Genomic DNA, 13,795 nt, shown 5'->3' on the forward strand with positions numbered 1-13,795 from the left:
CCGACATCGCTGCGACCGAAAAAGATCCTGAAAGAACGGGACCAACGACGACTGAAGAGAATCGTTCAACGTGACGCAAGTGCAACATTTCCGCAAATTTCTGCAGATTTCAATGCTGGGACATCAACAAGTATCAGGATGCGAACCATTTAACGAAACATCATCGATATGGGCTTTCGGAGTCGAAGGCCCACTCGTGTACCCTTGATGACTGCACGACACAAAGCTTTACACCTCGCCTGTGCCTGTCAACATCGACATTGGACTGCTGATGACTGGAAACATGTTGCCTGGTGGGACGAGTCTCGTTTCAAATTGTATTGAGTGGGTGAACGTGTACGGGTACGACTCCATGCAGCCTGCATGCCAGCAAGGGACTGTTTAAGCTGGTGGAGCCTTTGTAATGGTGTGGGACGTGTGCAGTTGATGATATGAGACCCCTGATACGTCTAGATACGACTCTGACATGCGACACGTACGTAAGCATCCTGTCCGATCACCTGCATCCGTTCATGTCCATTGTGCTTTCCGACGGACTTTGTCAATTCCAGCACTACAATGCGACACCCCGAACGTCCAGAATTGCTACGGAATGGCTTCAGGAACACTCTTCTGAGAATAAACACTTTCGCTGGCCACCAAACTTCCCACGCATGAATATCATTGAACATTTCTGACACACCTTGCAACCTGCTGCTCAGAAGAGATCGCTACCCTCTCATTTTCTTACGGGTTTATGGATAGCCCTGCAGGACTCATGGTGTCACTTCCCTCCGGTATTACTCCAGAGATTAGTTGGGTCCATGCCACGTCGTGTTGCGGTACTTCTGTGTGCTTGCGGGCGCCCTACGCAATATTAGGCAGATGTTCCAGTTTCTTTGGCTCTTTAGTGTACAATTAAACGTCATGAATGATGCAGCAGTTTTGCACGCATCTCATTGTTTATCACGTCATATCGCGTCGTACAACAATATAGTTTTGCACTTACATTCAGAATTATATGTGAATACTGTTTGTAAAATGTGTCGGGAATACATTCAATAGTAAAGAAGTAACGATTTATAATGACATGCCTCATGCGATACTTTTACTGCATGAACAAAGGAATGGTAAGGATAAATATTCTTCCTTTCAAAATTTTGTAGGGATTGACAGCGATAAATTTCGTAAATGTTTGAAATTATGTGCAGAGTTTGTTTGCAAGTCGCTAAGTGCTTTCATTCTCAAATACTGGATGAATAAAGTCTGGGGATTCATGTGTCACGGGCTACGCTTCTTTTTCACTACCAACCGCCTTAAGAGGTAGGTGGTTTTTACCTCCATAGCTATTATCATTTTACAGTAAGGTATAAGCATGAGTATACTAAGCTTGGTTGAAATTGGTCCAGAAGTTTCGAAGGAGATACGGAACTTACATACACCACTGGAAAACTGCTCCTATTAGAGCACAAAAAATGCGAATATTCCTCTTTATTAAAAAGACGACGACTGAAAAGTTATGTACCAGCCGCCTCATTCTATCTCCTTCAGCACCATAAAATTTTTCCCAAAAATTGGGGCATGCGAATGTAATCGCTCTTTTTTTAAAAAATGCAGCTCATCTCAAGCTCCCACAAATTCCCCTAATTGTAACTCACTTGCACTCAATAGTCGATTGCTGTAATTCGGTCATTCCCATCTACTGCCCTTTCTCATTCACTCATTCAGCGTAACTCACTGTCATTATCACTTTGTGTCTCTCTGTCACTGGCTCCTGTGTCGCAATCCCATTCGTCCTGTCCTGCTGCTACAGTCTTCTCTCTCTCTCACTGTCTCCCTGTTCTTTCTTACAGCTAATATCTCATTCCTTCTTCTCTACTGTAGCAGTCACTTCACACTGTCTCTCTCTCTCTGCTTTGTTGTCATTGTCATACTGTCTGTTTCTCGTTATCAGTGGTTCTCACCCACTTCCACTTTCTCTTCTCTTTATTCCTCCCTGTCCCCCCTCCCCTCCGCCGGCACTGTCTCCATCACTCTTTTCAGCACTGTTCTGGTGCTGTCAACCATGTTGCACTGCCATTGTGTACCTCTCTTTCTCTAACACTGTCATTGTCTCCTTCTCTCTTTCTATGATACAACCACCGTCTACTATCTTTCAGTATTTACGACTGTTCTGTCTCTTTGCCACTGCCACTGTCTTCTCCACTCTCAGCATAAAAATGCGCGAATATGTTCGCATACCAAAAATTTTGAGGAAATTTTTAACTGTGTGAAGGAAGGTAAAATGAGGCAGCTGGAACTCGCTTTTCAGTAACAGGCGTTTAAATAAACACGAACAAAAATTCAAATGGCTCTGAGCACTTTGGGACTTAACTTGAGGTCATCAGTCCCCTAGAACTTAGAACAACTTAAATCTAACTAAACTGACATTACACACATCCGTGCCCGAGGCAGGATTCGAAACTGCGACTGTAGCGTCGCGCGGTTTCAGAATGAAGTGCCTAGAACCGTTCGGCCACAGCCGCCAGCAAACAGGAACATATTCACCTCCTTTTTGTGCTCCAATAGGAGCATTTTTCCGCTGGTTTCCTTCTTTTCACTGCTTCAGCAGGGCATGTAAATCATGTGAAAATAAATTCATTGGTCAGAAAAATACAGATAGTTTACTTATGTGAAATTAAACAACGCAAAACTAGTTTCACACGTCAAACTGGATTTCACGTGCAAAAAAATTTTGCATGTGCTTTAGGACTACAAAATGGGGTTCCCAGATGATAACGGAGACACTTTACAGCATATTTCTACATCTTACGTCATTTTATGAACTACGTTGTCGCCTCACCCTGGATTTTACGTGCATATTTTACATGTGCGAGTATGGTAACTTTGGTTCTCTGTATCTAGGAAACGGATAAAGAAATGAAGAAAATTTTGAAGCTTGTTAGAGATCGAAATCCTAGAAACATATCGTAAGAAGTTACAGCCATTTGCTGCGCGCGGCTGTCTCGGAATCAAACTTTGCGTTTTGGTACCCAAAAAATTAGATTTTGGTGGGTTTCTCGATAGCGGATAAAGATTTTTGATAACAGAGAGGTGGTTCTCCTAGATAAACGCCTAGAGAATATACCGTTAAAATTTCAACAATTTTCTGCGGTTATTTATTATTTAGACTTCGCCTCAAACCGGATTTTACGCGTAGAAGTAGGTTAGCTTTGAACCTCTGTATCTTCGTAACGGATAAAGGTATCATTAAAACTTTCAAGGTTGTTTGAGATCGGGATCTTAGGAATATATCGTAGAAATTTTCAGCCATTTTCTGCCCATAGCCATCATGGAATCCTGGGATGAGTTTTGGTCCGCTGGTGACGGCGAAAATGAAGCAAGAAAAAGAAAAGGGTGGAGTTTTCCCGGAACGGCTCATGAACTAATGGTGCCTCCATAAGCATCAAAAGCAGAAAGAACCAACCGATTTACTCCTTTTTTCTAAGCAGGATGACGTGTGTAATACTCATACGTTGACCCTGTACTGTAGGATAGTGACCCAAACACATCATTTTGGGTATACAAATAAGTATACAAATCGTCCCTACCCCATGGGATATCCAAAACAGTTGCTCGACCTTTTTATTGCCAATAGAACCCGAGGTATGAGCACTGGAAAATCTCGTTTTATGTGCGGCGTTTTGGAGCATACACTGACAGAAAAGAATTGCAACACCAAGAAACGAAAGTTGCAACATATTCGAAAGTTGAGAGGCATGTTTCTACATCTGAAGGATGAAGTCTATTCAAGTGTCATGCGAGACGCATAAGAGTGGCACTATTAGTGCCATTATAAGGATGCAAACCATTTTTGCTTTGAATACACGCTGTAACGGTCGCGAACGTTATTTGCCTTTGAGATTGGGCATGGTGAGCTACCGTTAGTCAAGAACGCCATTAAAAACATTCAATGAGTTTCGAAGAGACGTGTACTAGGGCTACGAGAAGATGGATGTACTTTCTGCGACACAGCAGAAAGACTTGACAGGAATGTAGCCGCTGTACATGATTGCTGGCAGCGGTGGTCACAAGAATTTACAGTCGGCCCCGTGGCATCACTGAGGGGGATACCCTCGTGAACGGCGTATGGCTCTGGTGCAGCGTACTGTATCTGCAGCACCAATCTGAGCATCAGGTGAAACCAGTCACACAACGAACTATTGCAAATCGGCTACCTCAAGGACAGCTCCGAGACAGCCGTCATGTAGCGAGTACACCGCTGGCCACAAACCACCGTCATTTGCACCTTCAGTGGTGTCGAGCGAGAGCTCTTTGGAGATTAGGGTGGAGATCTGTTGCATTTTCTGTTCTAAACTAACTCTGCCTTGGTGCCAGTGATGGCCACGTGATGGTGCTGGTTAGAAGAAGACCAGCTGAGGACATGCAACCATCGTGTCTGCGTACTAGAACCACTGGACTTACACTGGGAGTTACGGTCTGTGGTGCGATTTCGTATGACAGCAGGCTATCCCATGTACTCTGACTGAAAAATTGAGCGTCAGTCTGGTGATTCGGCCTGTTGTCATTCATGAACAGCATTCCAGGTGGTGTTTTCCATCATGATAAATCTTGCCCAAATACCGCTTTTGTAACCCAACATGCTCTACAGAGTGTCGATATGTTGCCTTGGCCTGCTCCATCACCAGATCTGTCTCCAGTCGAGCACGTGTGGGACATCATCGAACGACAACTCCAGCATCATCCACAAACACCAACAATCGTCCCTGTATCGACCGACCAAGCGCAGCAAGCTTCGAACTCCTTCCCACAAACTGACTTCCGGCACCAGTACTACACAATGCACTCACGTTTGCAATCTTGGATTCAACATTCTGTCGGTTACACCGGTTATTAATGTACCCACATTCCTCATTACAAAGGGTTCTCTCGCGCTTACATGAATTTACATCTACATCTACATCTACATTTATACTCCGCAAGCCACCCAACGGTGTTTGGCGGAGGGCACTTTACGTGCCACTGTCATTACCTCCCTTTCCTGTTCCAGTCACGTATGGTTCGCGGGAAGAACGACTGCCGGAAAGCCTCCGTGCGCGCTCGAATCTCTCTAATTTTACATTCGTCATCTCCTCGGGAGGTATAAGTAGGGGAAGCAATATGTTCGATACCTCATCCAGAAACGCACCCTCTCGAAACCTGGACAGCAAGCTACACCGCGATGCAGAGCGCCTGTGATCTTGCATTGTTAATCCCTTAATTACGTTACTAGGAAATGTATTGGTCTACATCAATTATTTTGTTGTTGTTGAGATGTTTATATGCCGATACACACACAGACACACACACACACACACACACACACAAATACACACACACACGCACACACACACACACACACACACACGCACACACATACACACTCATTTCTGTAATAAGTATAGATTTATCACTGTTAATTAAGGTGCTTCATTATCGATCTATGCTTCTATAAGGGCTTTCAACAACAGTACTTGGCCAAACCCCTTTTGCTTGGATAGCCATGCTATAACCTAAGGTCGTATACACCGCCAGCCCTATAGTGGCTAGGTTGCAACGAAATTATTGTTACCTATGCTCCGGTGAAGATGCACTATGACAACATTTACATTCCAGTTTTAGAGCAGCGAACATTGAAAAGGATCTCATCCCGTTTCTTTGTGAGAAGTTAAGTATCTCATTTTTAATCTCAGTCTAAACAAAAGATACATATTACTTACTGAAGAGCTCTGTGCCTTCGCGGACAATGAATCCGTTCCGGCTAAAACAATACAAACAAGTCAGTTACATTCACAAACGATTAAATTTTTGGAATTGGTGGTTAGGAACGGAAAAGCAGCTTCGCTAAAGTTCGGAGTCCTGGGACGTTCATTCGTATATGTGAAGCCTCTTCCACATATATCGTGAAGCCACCGCCCTACCGAGAAAATAGATACGACTACGTCCAGTGGATGTCAAATGTGCAAAAAGGTGCAAAAGAGATGACAGGAATAAAGGCGAAATCGTTTCATGCATCCCCTTGTGCAGTGGATGGAAAAATCTGATAATGTGAGCAACTTTGACGGAGGGCAGACTGTGATGACCAACAAATGGAACAAGTATCGCCGAAGGGTATAGTCTTGTCGGATGCTTTTATTAGATGCTCTCATAAGTATTAGTCGAAGGCAGGTGAATGGCGGTGGAATCACTAATGGATGATATGGTGTGACGTAAGTTTACATCTCATCAGAAAGGTGGACGTCGAAGAACAAGATGTCATGTGAAAAGCTGTAGATGGCTACATGCGGTGTAACAGACGGTGGAGTGTACAACGCTAGGCGAAGCGCAAGGGCTTAGAATCACATCACTGACTGCACACTAAGGCCAATGGGCATCAAAGGCAAACGATCCGTGAAGAGTGCATAACGTTTATGCAGTGGACGTAGTGTCGTGTTCAAAAATGTTCAAATGTGTGTGAAATCTTATGGGACTTAACTGCTAAGGTCATCATTCCCTAAGCTTACACACTACTTAACCTAAATTATCCTAAGGACAAATACACACACCCATGCCCGAGGGGGGACTCGAACCTCCGCAGGCACCAGCCGCACAGTCCATGACTGCAGCACCTGAAACCGCTCAGCTAATCCCGCGCGGCGTAGTGTCGTGTTACACTGGGAATGAGTTGCCTAGCCACATGAACGATGTTTATTGCGCGTCAGATCTCTCCCACTATCTGTATACGCCGTCGTCTAGGAGAACATCTAACGACATATACAGGGTGTTACAAAGAGGTACGACCAAACTTTCAGGAAACATTCCACACACACAAATAAAGAAAAGATGTTATGTGGACATGTGTCCGGAAACGCTTAATTTCCATGTTAGAGCTCATTTTAGTTTCGTCAGTATGTACTGTACTTCCTCGATTCACCGCCAGTTGACCCAATTGAAGGAATGTAATGTTGACTTCGGTGTTTGTGTTGACATGCGACTCATTGCTCTACAGTACTAGCATCAAGCACATCAGTACGTAGCATCAACAAGTTAGTGTTCATCACGAACGTGGTTTTGCAGTCAGTGCAGTGTTTACAAATGCGGAGTTGGCAGATGCCCATTTGATGTATGGATTAGCACGGGGCAATAGCCGTGGCGCAGTACTTTTGTATCGAGACAGATTTCCAGAACGAAGGTGTCCCGACAGGAAGACGTTCGGAGCAATTGATCGGCGTCTTACGGAGCACGGAATATTCCAGCCTATGACTCGCGACTGGGGAAGACCTAGAACAACGAGGACACCTGCAATGGACGAGTCAATTCTTCGTGCAGTTGACGATAACCCTAATGTCAGCGTCAGAGAAGTTGCTGCTGTACAAGGTAACGTTGACCACGTCACTGTATGGAGAGTGCTACGGGAGAACCAATTGTTTCCGTACCATGTACACCGTGTGCAGGCACTATCAGCAGCTGATTGGCCTCCATGGGTGCACTTCTGCGAATGGTTCATCCAACAATGTGTCAATCCTCATTTCAGTGCAAATGTTCTCTTTACGGATGAGGCTTCATTCCAAGGTGATCAAACTGTAAATTTTCACAATCAACATGTGTGGGCTGACGAGAATCCGCACGCAATTGTGCAATCACGTCATCAACACAGATTTTCTGTGAACGTTTGGACAGGCAGTGTTGGTGATGTCTTGATTGGGCCCCATGTTCTTCCACCTACGCTCAATGGAGCACGTTATCATGATTTCATGCGGGATACTCTACCTGTGCTGCTAGAACATGTGTCTTTACAAGTACGACACAACATGTGGTTCATGCACGATGGAGCTCCTGCACATTTCAGTCGAAGTGTTCGCACGCTTCTCAACAACAGATTCGGTGACCGATGGATTGGTAGAGGCGGACCAATCCCATGGCCTCCACGCTCTCCTGACCTCAACCCTCTTGACTTTCATTTATGGGGGCATTTGAAAGCTCTTGTCTACGCAACCCCGGTACCAAATGTAGAGACTCTTCGTGCTCGTATTGTGGACGGCTGTGATACAATACGCCATTCTCCAGGGCTGCATCAGCGCATCAGGGATTCCATGCGACGGAGGGTGGATGCATGTATCCTCGCTAATGGAGGACATTTTGAACATTTCCTGTAACAAAGTGTTTGAAGTCACGCTGGTACGTTCTGTTGCTGTGTGTTTCCATTCCATGATTAATGTGATTTGAAGAGAAGTAATAAAATGAGCTCTAACATGGAAAGTAAGCGTTTCCGGACACATGTCCACATAACATATTTTCTTTCTTTGTGTGTGAGGAATGTTTCCTGAAAGTTTGGCCGTATCTTTTTGTAACACCCTGTATATCGTGAAATCTACACCGTCCAATATTGACATCGATGGTCGGAGATGTAATTGTTAACCTGTATAGCAGATTTATGCAACCCTCTCTGCGACCTACATAAGACTCCATGAAAGCCTTGAACTTACCGAATAATAGCTAATGTCGTTCCCCTAACCGACATGGTGCTTGCTTGCCGGAAGGTCTACACAGCGCACATGTGCAATGCACAGCGTATGGATTATTCAAGTAATCTTTGCCATCAACTTCAGAGTTATAGGAAAGCATGGAAAAAAATGGCATGCGGCCAATCACCAGTCAAATTTCTTTTCGTAACTAAAGAAATTGCACAGTTTACCAGTGAAAATTTGGTGTCGTTTGTAGTAAGTCATGTACAAAGATTTCTTCTTACGGGGCAGATGCAACTTTATAGGTTCATTCTGTAAAATGAAGAAAGTGCGCAATAGTTGCTTAATCAACAATTTTTATTGTATACACTACCGGTTTCGGAACACTTAAAATTCCATCATCTGATGTAACCTGTAATAATGGAAATACTGTTACACGACAGTGCAAGGAGAGACTCAAGTCTGAAATGTCAGGTAAGGAACGATGCGGCAAAAAATTTCTAAGATGAATACAAATAAATTAAAAGAGAGAACAGGGCGTTACAAACAAAATCACTTAACCATCCGGTCATCCTCACCCCAGTGTTGCTTGCCATGGAACCAGAAATTCCATGTCAAAAGGATAAAAGGGAACTAGAAAAATCGTAGAAGATATACATCACGACCGGACATCAAAAATCACTAGAATCTTGAAACATTTAAAATGTAATAAAAAGGGGAATAGAATGTTTTCATTCTTACAGTTTACACCAAACGATGAAACTGTAAGTGTATCAATATAAAACTGCTGATTAAGCAACTGTTGTGCGGTTTCTTTATTTTACAAAACACGTCATTTCTCAATATTTCTTCTCGTGTGTGTCTTACTCATGAGCTTAAGCACTTACCCTTTTTGTGGCTGTCTCTAGCGATGCGAAGGTCGTCCTCGCGACTTATCATGACTCATGGTCTATGGGAATTCTTTCTCCCTGCACGTGAGCCTCAGCATTCAACCTTGTTCCCGCGAACCACAATGATACACATTTCCTTGTGACTCTACATTGTATTAGGGACAGAGAAGCCATTTGCCTGGCAGCTGAAGACAAGTATTCGTCTTTGGAGCGGTTCTCAGTGGCTACAGACAGACCAACAGAGCAACTCCACACATGTCTGTAAGTACGAGAAGTCTCTGTCTTGCTGCTGAGCATCAGCACTTACCCTTGTAACAGCGTCCTAGGGTGATAAGGAGGTTCACTGTAATGATACCACTTGGTTTTGAGTATGGGTAAAATCTGTCCTAGAGGTTAGCATTAGCACTTACCCTTCTTGCTGACAGACGGGCAATCTAGATAGAATTCTAATTATGATCTTTGAGACATCGAAACTTTTCTCATCACAGTTCAACATGGGTTTCCAGGTATTCTGTCCCGCATTGTCTCACTATCCTGGTTGCGGGAAAGATCTTACCTTGCATATATCATTCTTGTGGTGGTCTATTGTCATAAACGTATTGTCATAGTGCCACAACATAGTATCGAATGTAGGGGACCAACTACTTTGTAAGTAAATTTCATGTCATCCTTGTTGAGGAAATACTACAAATGTTTTCTACGATGACGCAGCAAGATTGCTGATGGTAAGAGGTGGCACACCAATTCCTCACCTTAACAACAGTGTCACTCAGATTAACATTCATGTTTTAGGTCTTGATCTTGGTGCCCCTTGTACTACATTTGATGTATTCTTATAACTGCACGTGTAACCTGTGCAGAGGGATGGAGAACAGGGAGAGAGATGGATTGGGGATCATAAATGCAATAGTGTGGTGATCAGGCTGTGTGAGTGATTCTCAGAAGCAGCGCTCAGTGGATAGTATCTGCAGAGAGACACCTGGCCATAGCACTGTCCTCATTCCACGTAGGATTCTTATAGTCAGACAGGAGCGAGCCGGTTTGCAAAACATTTCACCTGGGCCAGGCTGCAGTCAATCGCGAAGGCAGCCAGTTAGCAGAAAGAGGGTGGAGGAAGCCATCTAGGAGAGAGTCCCGTAAACTGATCTTTTGTGCAAACGGTGGGAAGGTCATAAAACTCTGTGCATTTTCATGTTAGAAGCTGGGACGATACAGACAGAGCCGCTGGTGCACATGTTTAGTGGAGGAAAGACTGTAATCTCCTGATGCCAGGAATTCGTCAGGTTCTTTCAGCGAGAAGCAGAAACATTTATTTCGTGGGCATGTCTGTCTGGGAAGCTTAACACCTTCTTTCAGAAATTGGGAATGGGCGGCACAAAAAGAAATTAGATCTCTCTGTAGTCTGGGTAGATGTTTTTTGCCAAAACATGACCATGCTTACCGTGAGAACGACGTCTCCCAAGTCCAAAATATTCTTTTTTTCAGACAAGAGAGATTTGGAGTTGCTGATTGGGTTCTCTCAGGTTATGCAAAGTGAAGGCTTGCTCCCCCAGTGTGGGAGTCCTGGTGCTTTGTTTGGATTGCCTACCAGGCCAAAAGAACAGTCAAGAAGAGAGATTCAACGAGTAGAGTATAGTTTGATTCATTGTGCAATGTGGGGCAGTTTCATGTTTGCTAATTCGGCTTCCGCACAGAGGGCTGATGGACACTGGTTGTGTTTCTTTGCCGTCTTTGTCTTCTGGTCGTGTTCTGATCGAGAACTTCTCGTCTTTCCGTAGTGGGTGAGACACGTGGTCTGTATCTTATGGTAGACTAAGAGCCAGTGGCAGTTTCCAAATGTACCATCAATGGAACTGCACATCATCTCGGACTTATCATGTGTCATGAGGGTGGACTTATTCGTCATGAGTCAGCCATCTGACGTTTGGCAATTCCAGCATGCATTGTCATGCGTGTGAGTCAAATTGCTTTGGCCAGAGCAGCGAATGGGTGCACTTCGCACTGAAATCTACCGCGATATCAGAGCCCTGATGGGGAAAATTCCCGCGTTCTGATAATCGTAGCGCCAGACTGCTTAGTTTGCAAATTTTCGCGGATGCATCAGAACATTACAGCTGCCGCAGCACGCAGTTTTCTGCTGTCGCCTGAATCAAGGTGAAAGGGTAAAGTATTGCTGCACAAGCGAAGGGTTGTTAAATGATATGCACAGCTACCTGTTCTCAGTTGAACCATAGTTTGCGCTATAATTGATTCCATTTAAATAGAGTTGGACCTCACAATGGACTCGTGTAAACAAAGTCAGACTGCGTTGTAAAAGGGATTAATTTAGGGGAGAATTTGTATAGCTCCCCCCCTCCCCCCAAATGTATGCTCTGCCAATCAAACACCATTCCTTTTCTGATTTGTGTTTGTCATTTTTGTGAATGCTTTATCATCTAGTTGTATTTACAAAAGGCTTAATAAAACTTGTCAGTATTTTGTAAACTTAACTGCACCACTGTTCTCATTCACACTCCTTGAGCTATTCACTGTCTTTATTTTATTGTGGTGGTCCATGGGTAAACCAGCAATTTAAAGTTCAGTCTTATTAAATTAGTTAATTTGATTATTAATTTGAGTTCTGAAAGTGACCGGAAACATAGGCAACAAAAGTGTCAGGAGTAAATCACTAATTCATTTACATAAAATTGAGGGAGTAGCTCACGATTTGAAGGTTATTGAGAAGATGGTAAAAATAATAACATCACTCAGACATATATTTATGATTAAAGCAAGCGAAGGCTTGAAGTGGGTACAGATGAATTCATAGATACAGAATGACAACGACTGCCACAAACTGATTTGTGCTGACTGCTGTCAACGTAACTAACAGACAAAACTGTGTTTACTGTCTCTACACCTACGAACGAGAAAGTGTAAAGCCGAGTAAACGGTTGAAACTTCCTGGCAGATTAAAATTGTGTGCCGGACCGAGACTCGAACTCGGGACCTTTGCCTTTCGCGGGCAAGTGCTCTACCAACTGAGCTACCCAAGCACGTCTCACGCCCCGTCCTCACAGCTTTACTTCTGCCAGTACCTCGTCTCCTACCTTCCAAACTTTACAGAAGCTCTCCTGCGAACCTTTCGGAACTAGCACTCCTGAAAGAAAGGATATAGCGGGGACATGGCTTAGCCACAGCCTGGGGGATGTTTCCAGAATGAGATTTTCACTCTGCAGCGGAGTGTGTGCCGATATGAAACTTCCTGGCAGATTAAAGCTGTGAGGACGGGGCGTGAGTCGTGCTTGGATAGCTCAGTTGGTAGAGCACTTGCCCGCGAAAGGCAAAGGTGCCGAGTTCGAGTCTCGGCCCGGCACACAGTTTTAATCTTCCAGGAAGTTTCATATCAGCGCACACTCCGCTGCAGAGTGAAAATGTCATTCTCGAGTCAACGGTTGCTGAGATGTGTGTAACTGAATCTGAAAATGTCGCCTTTATTGACACGTAAGATCATTAAACTATTGCCAACTGTTAGCTAAATTTGGCAGCGGTCCAGAAGCAGTCAATACTCGTCATCATCGCTCGATACCTATTGATTTGATTACTCTGATCGACCACCGAGCCGTAACTCTTCTTAGAGCTAGCAGATAGTATGCTGGTCGGCTTTCCGTCCTTGAAACATGGCATAATGATGAAATTGTGGAAGCTGTCTGCGTCAGAGGTAAGTGTTACTACTTGCCTTTCGTGTGGCAGTCTACTTTGATCCGCAGGCCCAGCCATCGGTGGTATGAGATCTTTGGCACAGGGAGGCTGTGGAATCAGGCAGCGAATGCCAGAACTCACCCTTCTTGCGGCGGTCTATGGTGATGGGCAGGCCGTCTTCGCGGCGCCACATGATCTTGGGCGTGGGGAAGCCCTCCGCCCTGCAGGTGAGCGTCAGGTTCTGGTGCTCGCGGACCGCCACCGTCGACAGCGTGGACTCTTCGTCAACGATGGTAGGTGGCACTGTGGAAGAACGGCTCAGCTGTCTCTTACGTTCGTGATTGCACGCAGTGTGTAATATTTTCGGAAGCATTCTGTTTAGAGAGAATTTTGTCTTGGTTCATTCTGAAGCCTTTACAACTATCAAAAAGTGACTGAGAGTATAAAATTAGAATGAAACAAGTATGTAGTAGGAGACAAGGAAAGAACAAAAATCGGGGAGATAGAAAAACTAGAGATGAAAATACTGAGGAAGACTTACGGGACAGTTCAGAAATAGGGGATATGTATAAAGAGATTGATAAAAGAACTACACGAACGGGAAGAGAGGATTGCAAACAATACCAAAAAATGGTTCAAATGGCTCTGAGCACTATGGGACTCAACTGCTTAGGTCATTAGTCCCCTAGAACTTAGAACTAGTTAAACCTGACTAACCTAAGGACATCACAAACATCCATGCCCGAGGCAGGATTCGAACCT

At 44.3% G+C, this 13,795-nt stretch overlaps 1 protein-coding gene across 1 annotated transcript in view; it reads right to left on the reverse strand.

Annotated features, from left to right (window-relative positions):
* Positions 1–13,795, reverse strand: part of LOC126481602 (lachesin-like) — a 760,765-nt gene that overhangs the window by 214,085 nt on the left and 532,885 nt on the right. The window contains exon 4 of the mRNA XM_050105472.1: positions 13,175–13,336. Within this exon, the coding sequence (XP_049961429.1) occupies positions 13,175–13,336 (162 nt within the window). The remainder of the gene's footprint in view (positions 1–13,174; positions 13,337–13,795) is intronic.

The sequence above is a fragment of the Schistocerca serialis genome, chromosome 1 (assembly GCF_023864345.2).
Source record: "Schistocerca serialis cubense isolate TAMUIC-IGC-003099 chromosome 1, iqSchSeri2.2, whole genome shotgun sequence".
NCBI classification, from domain to species: Eukaryota; Metazoa; Arthropoda; class Insecta; order Orthoptera; family Acrididae; genus Schistocerca; species Schistocerca serialis.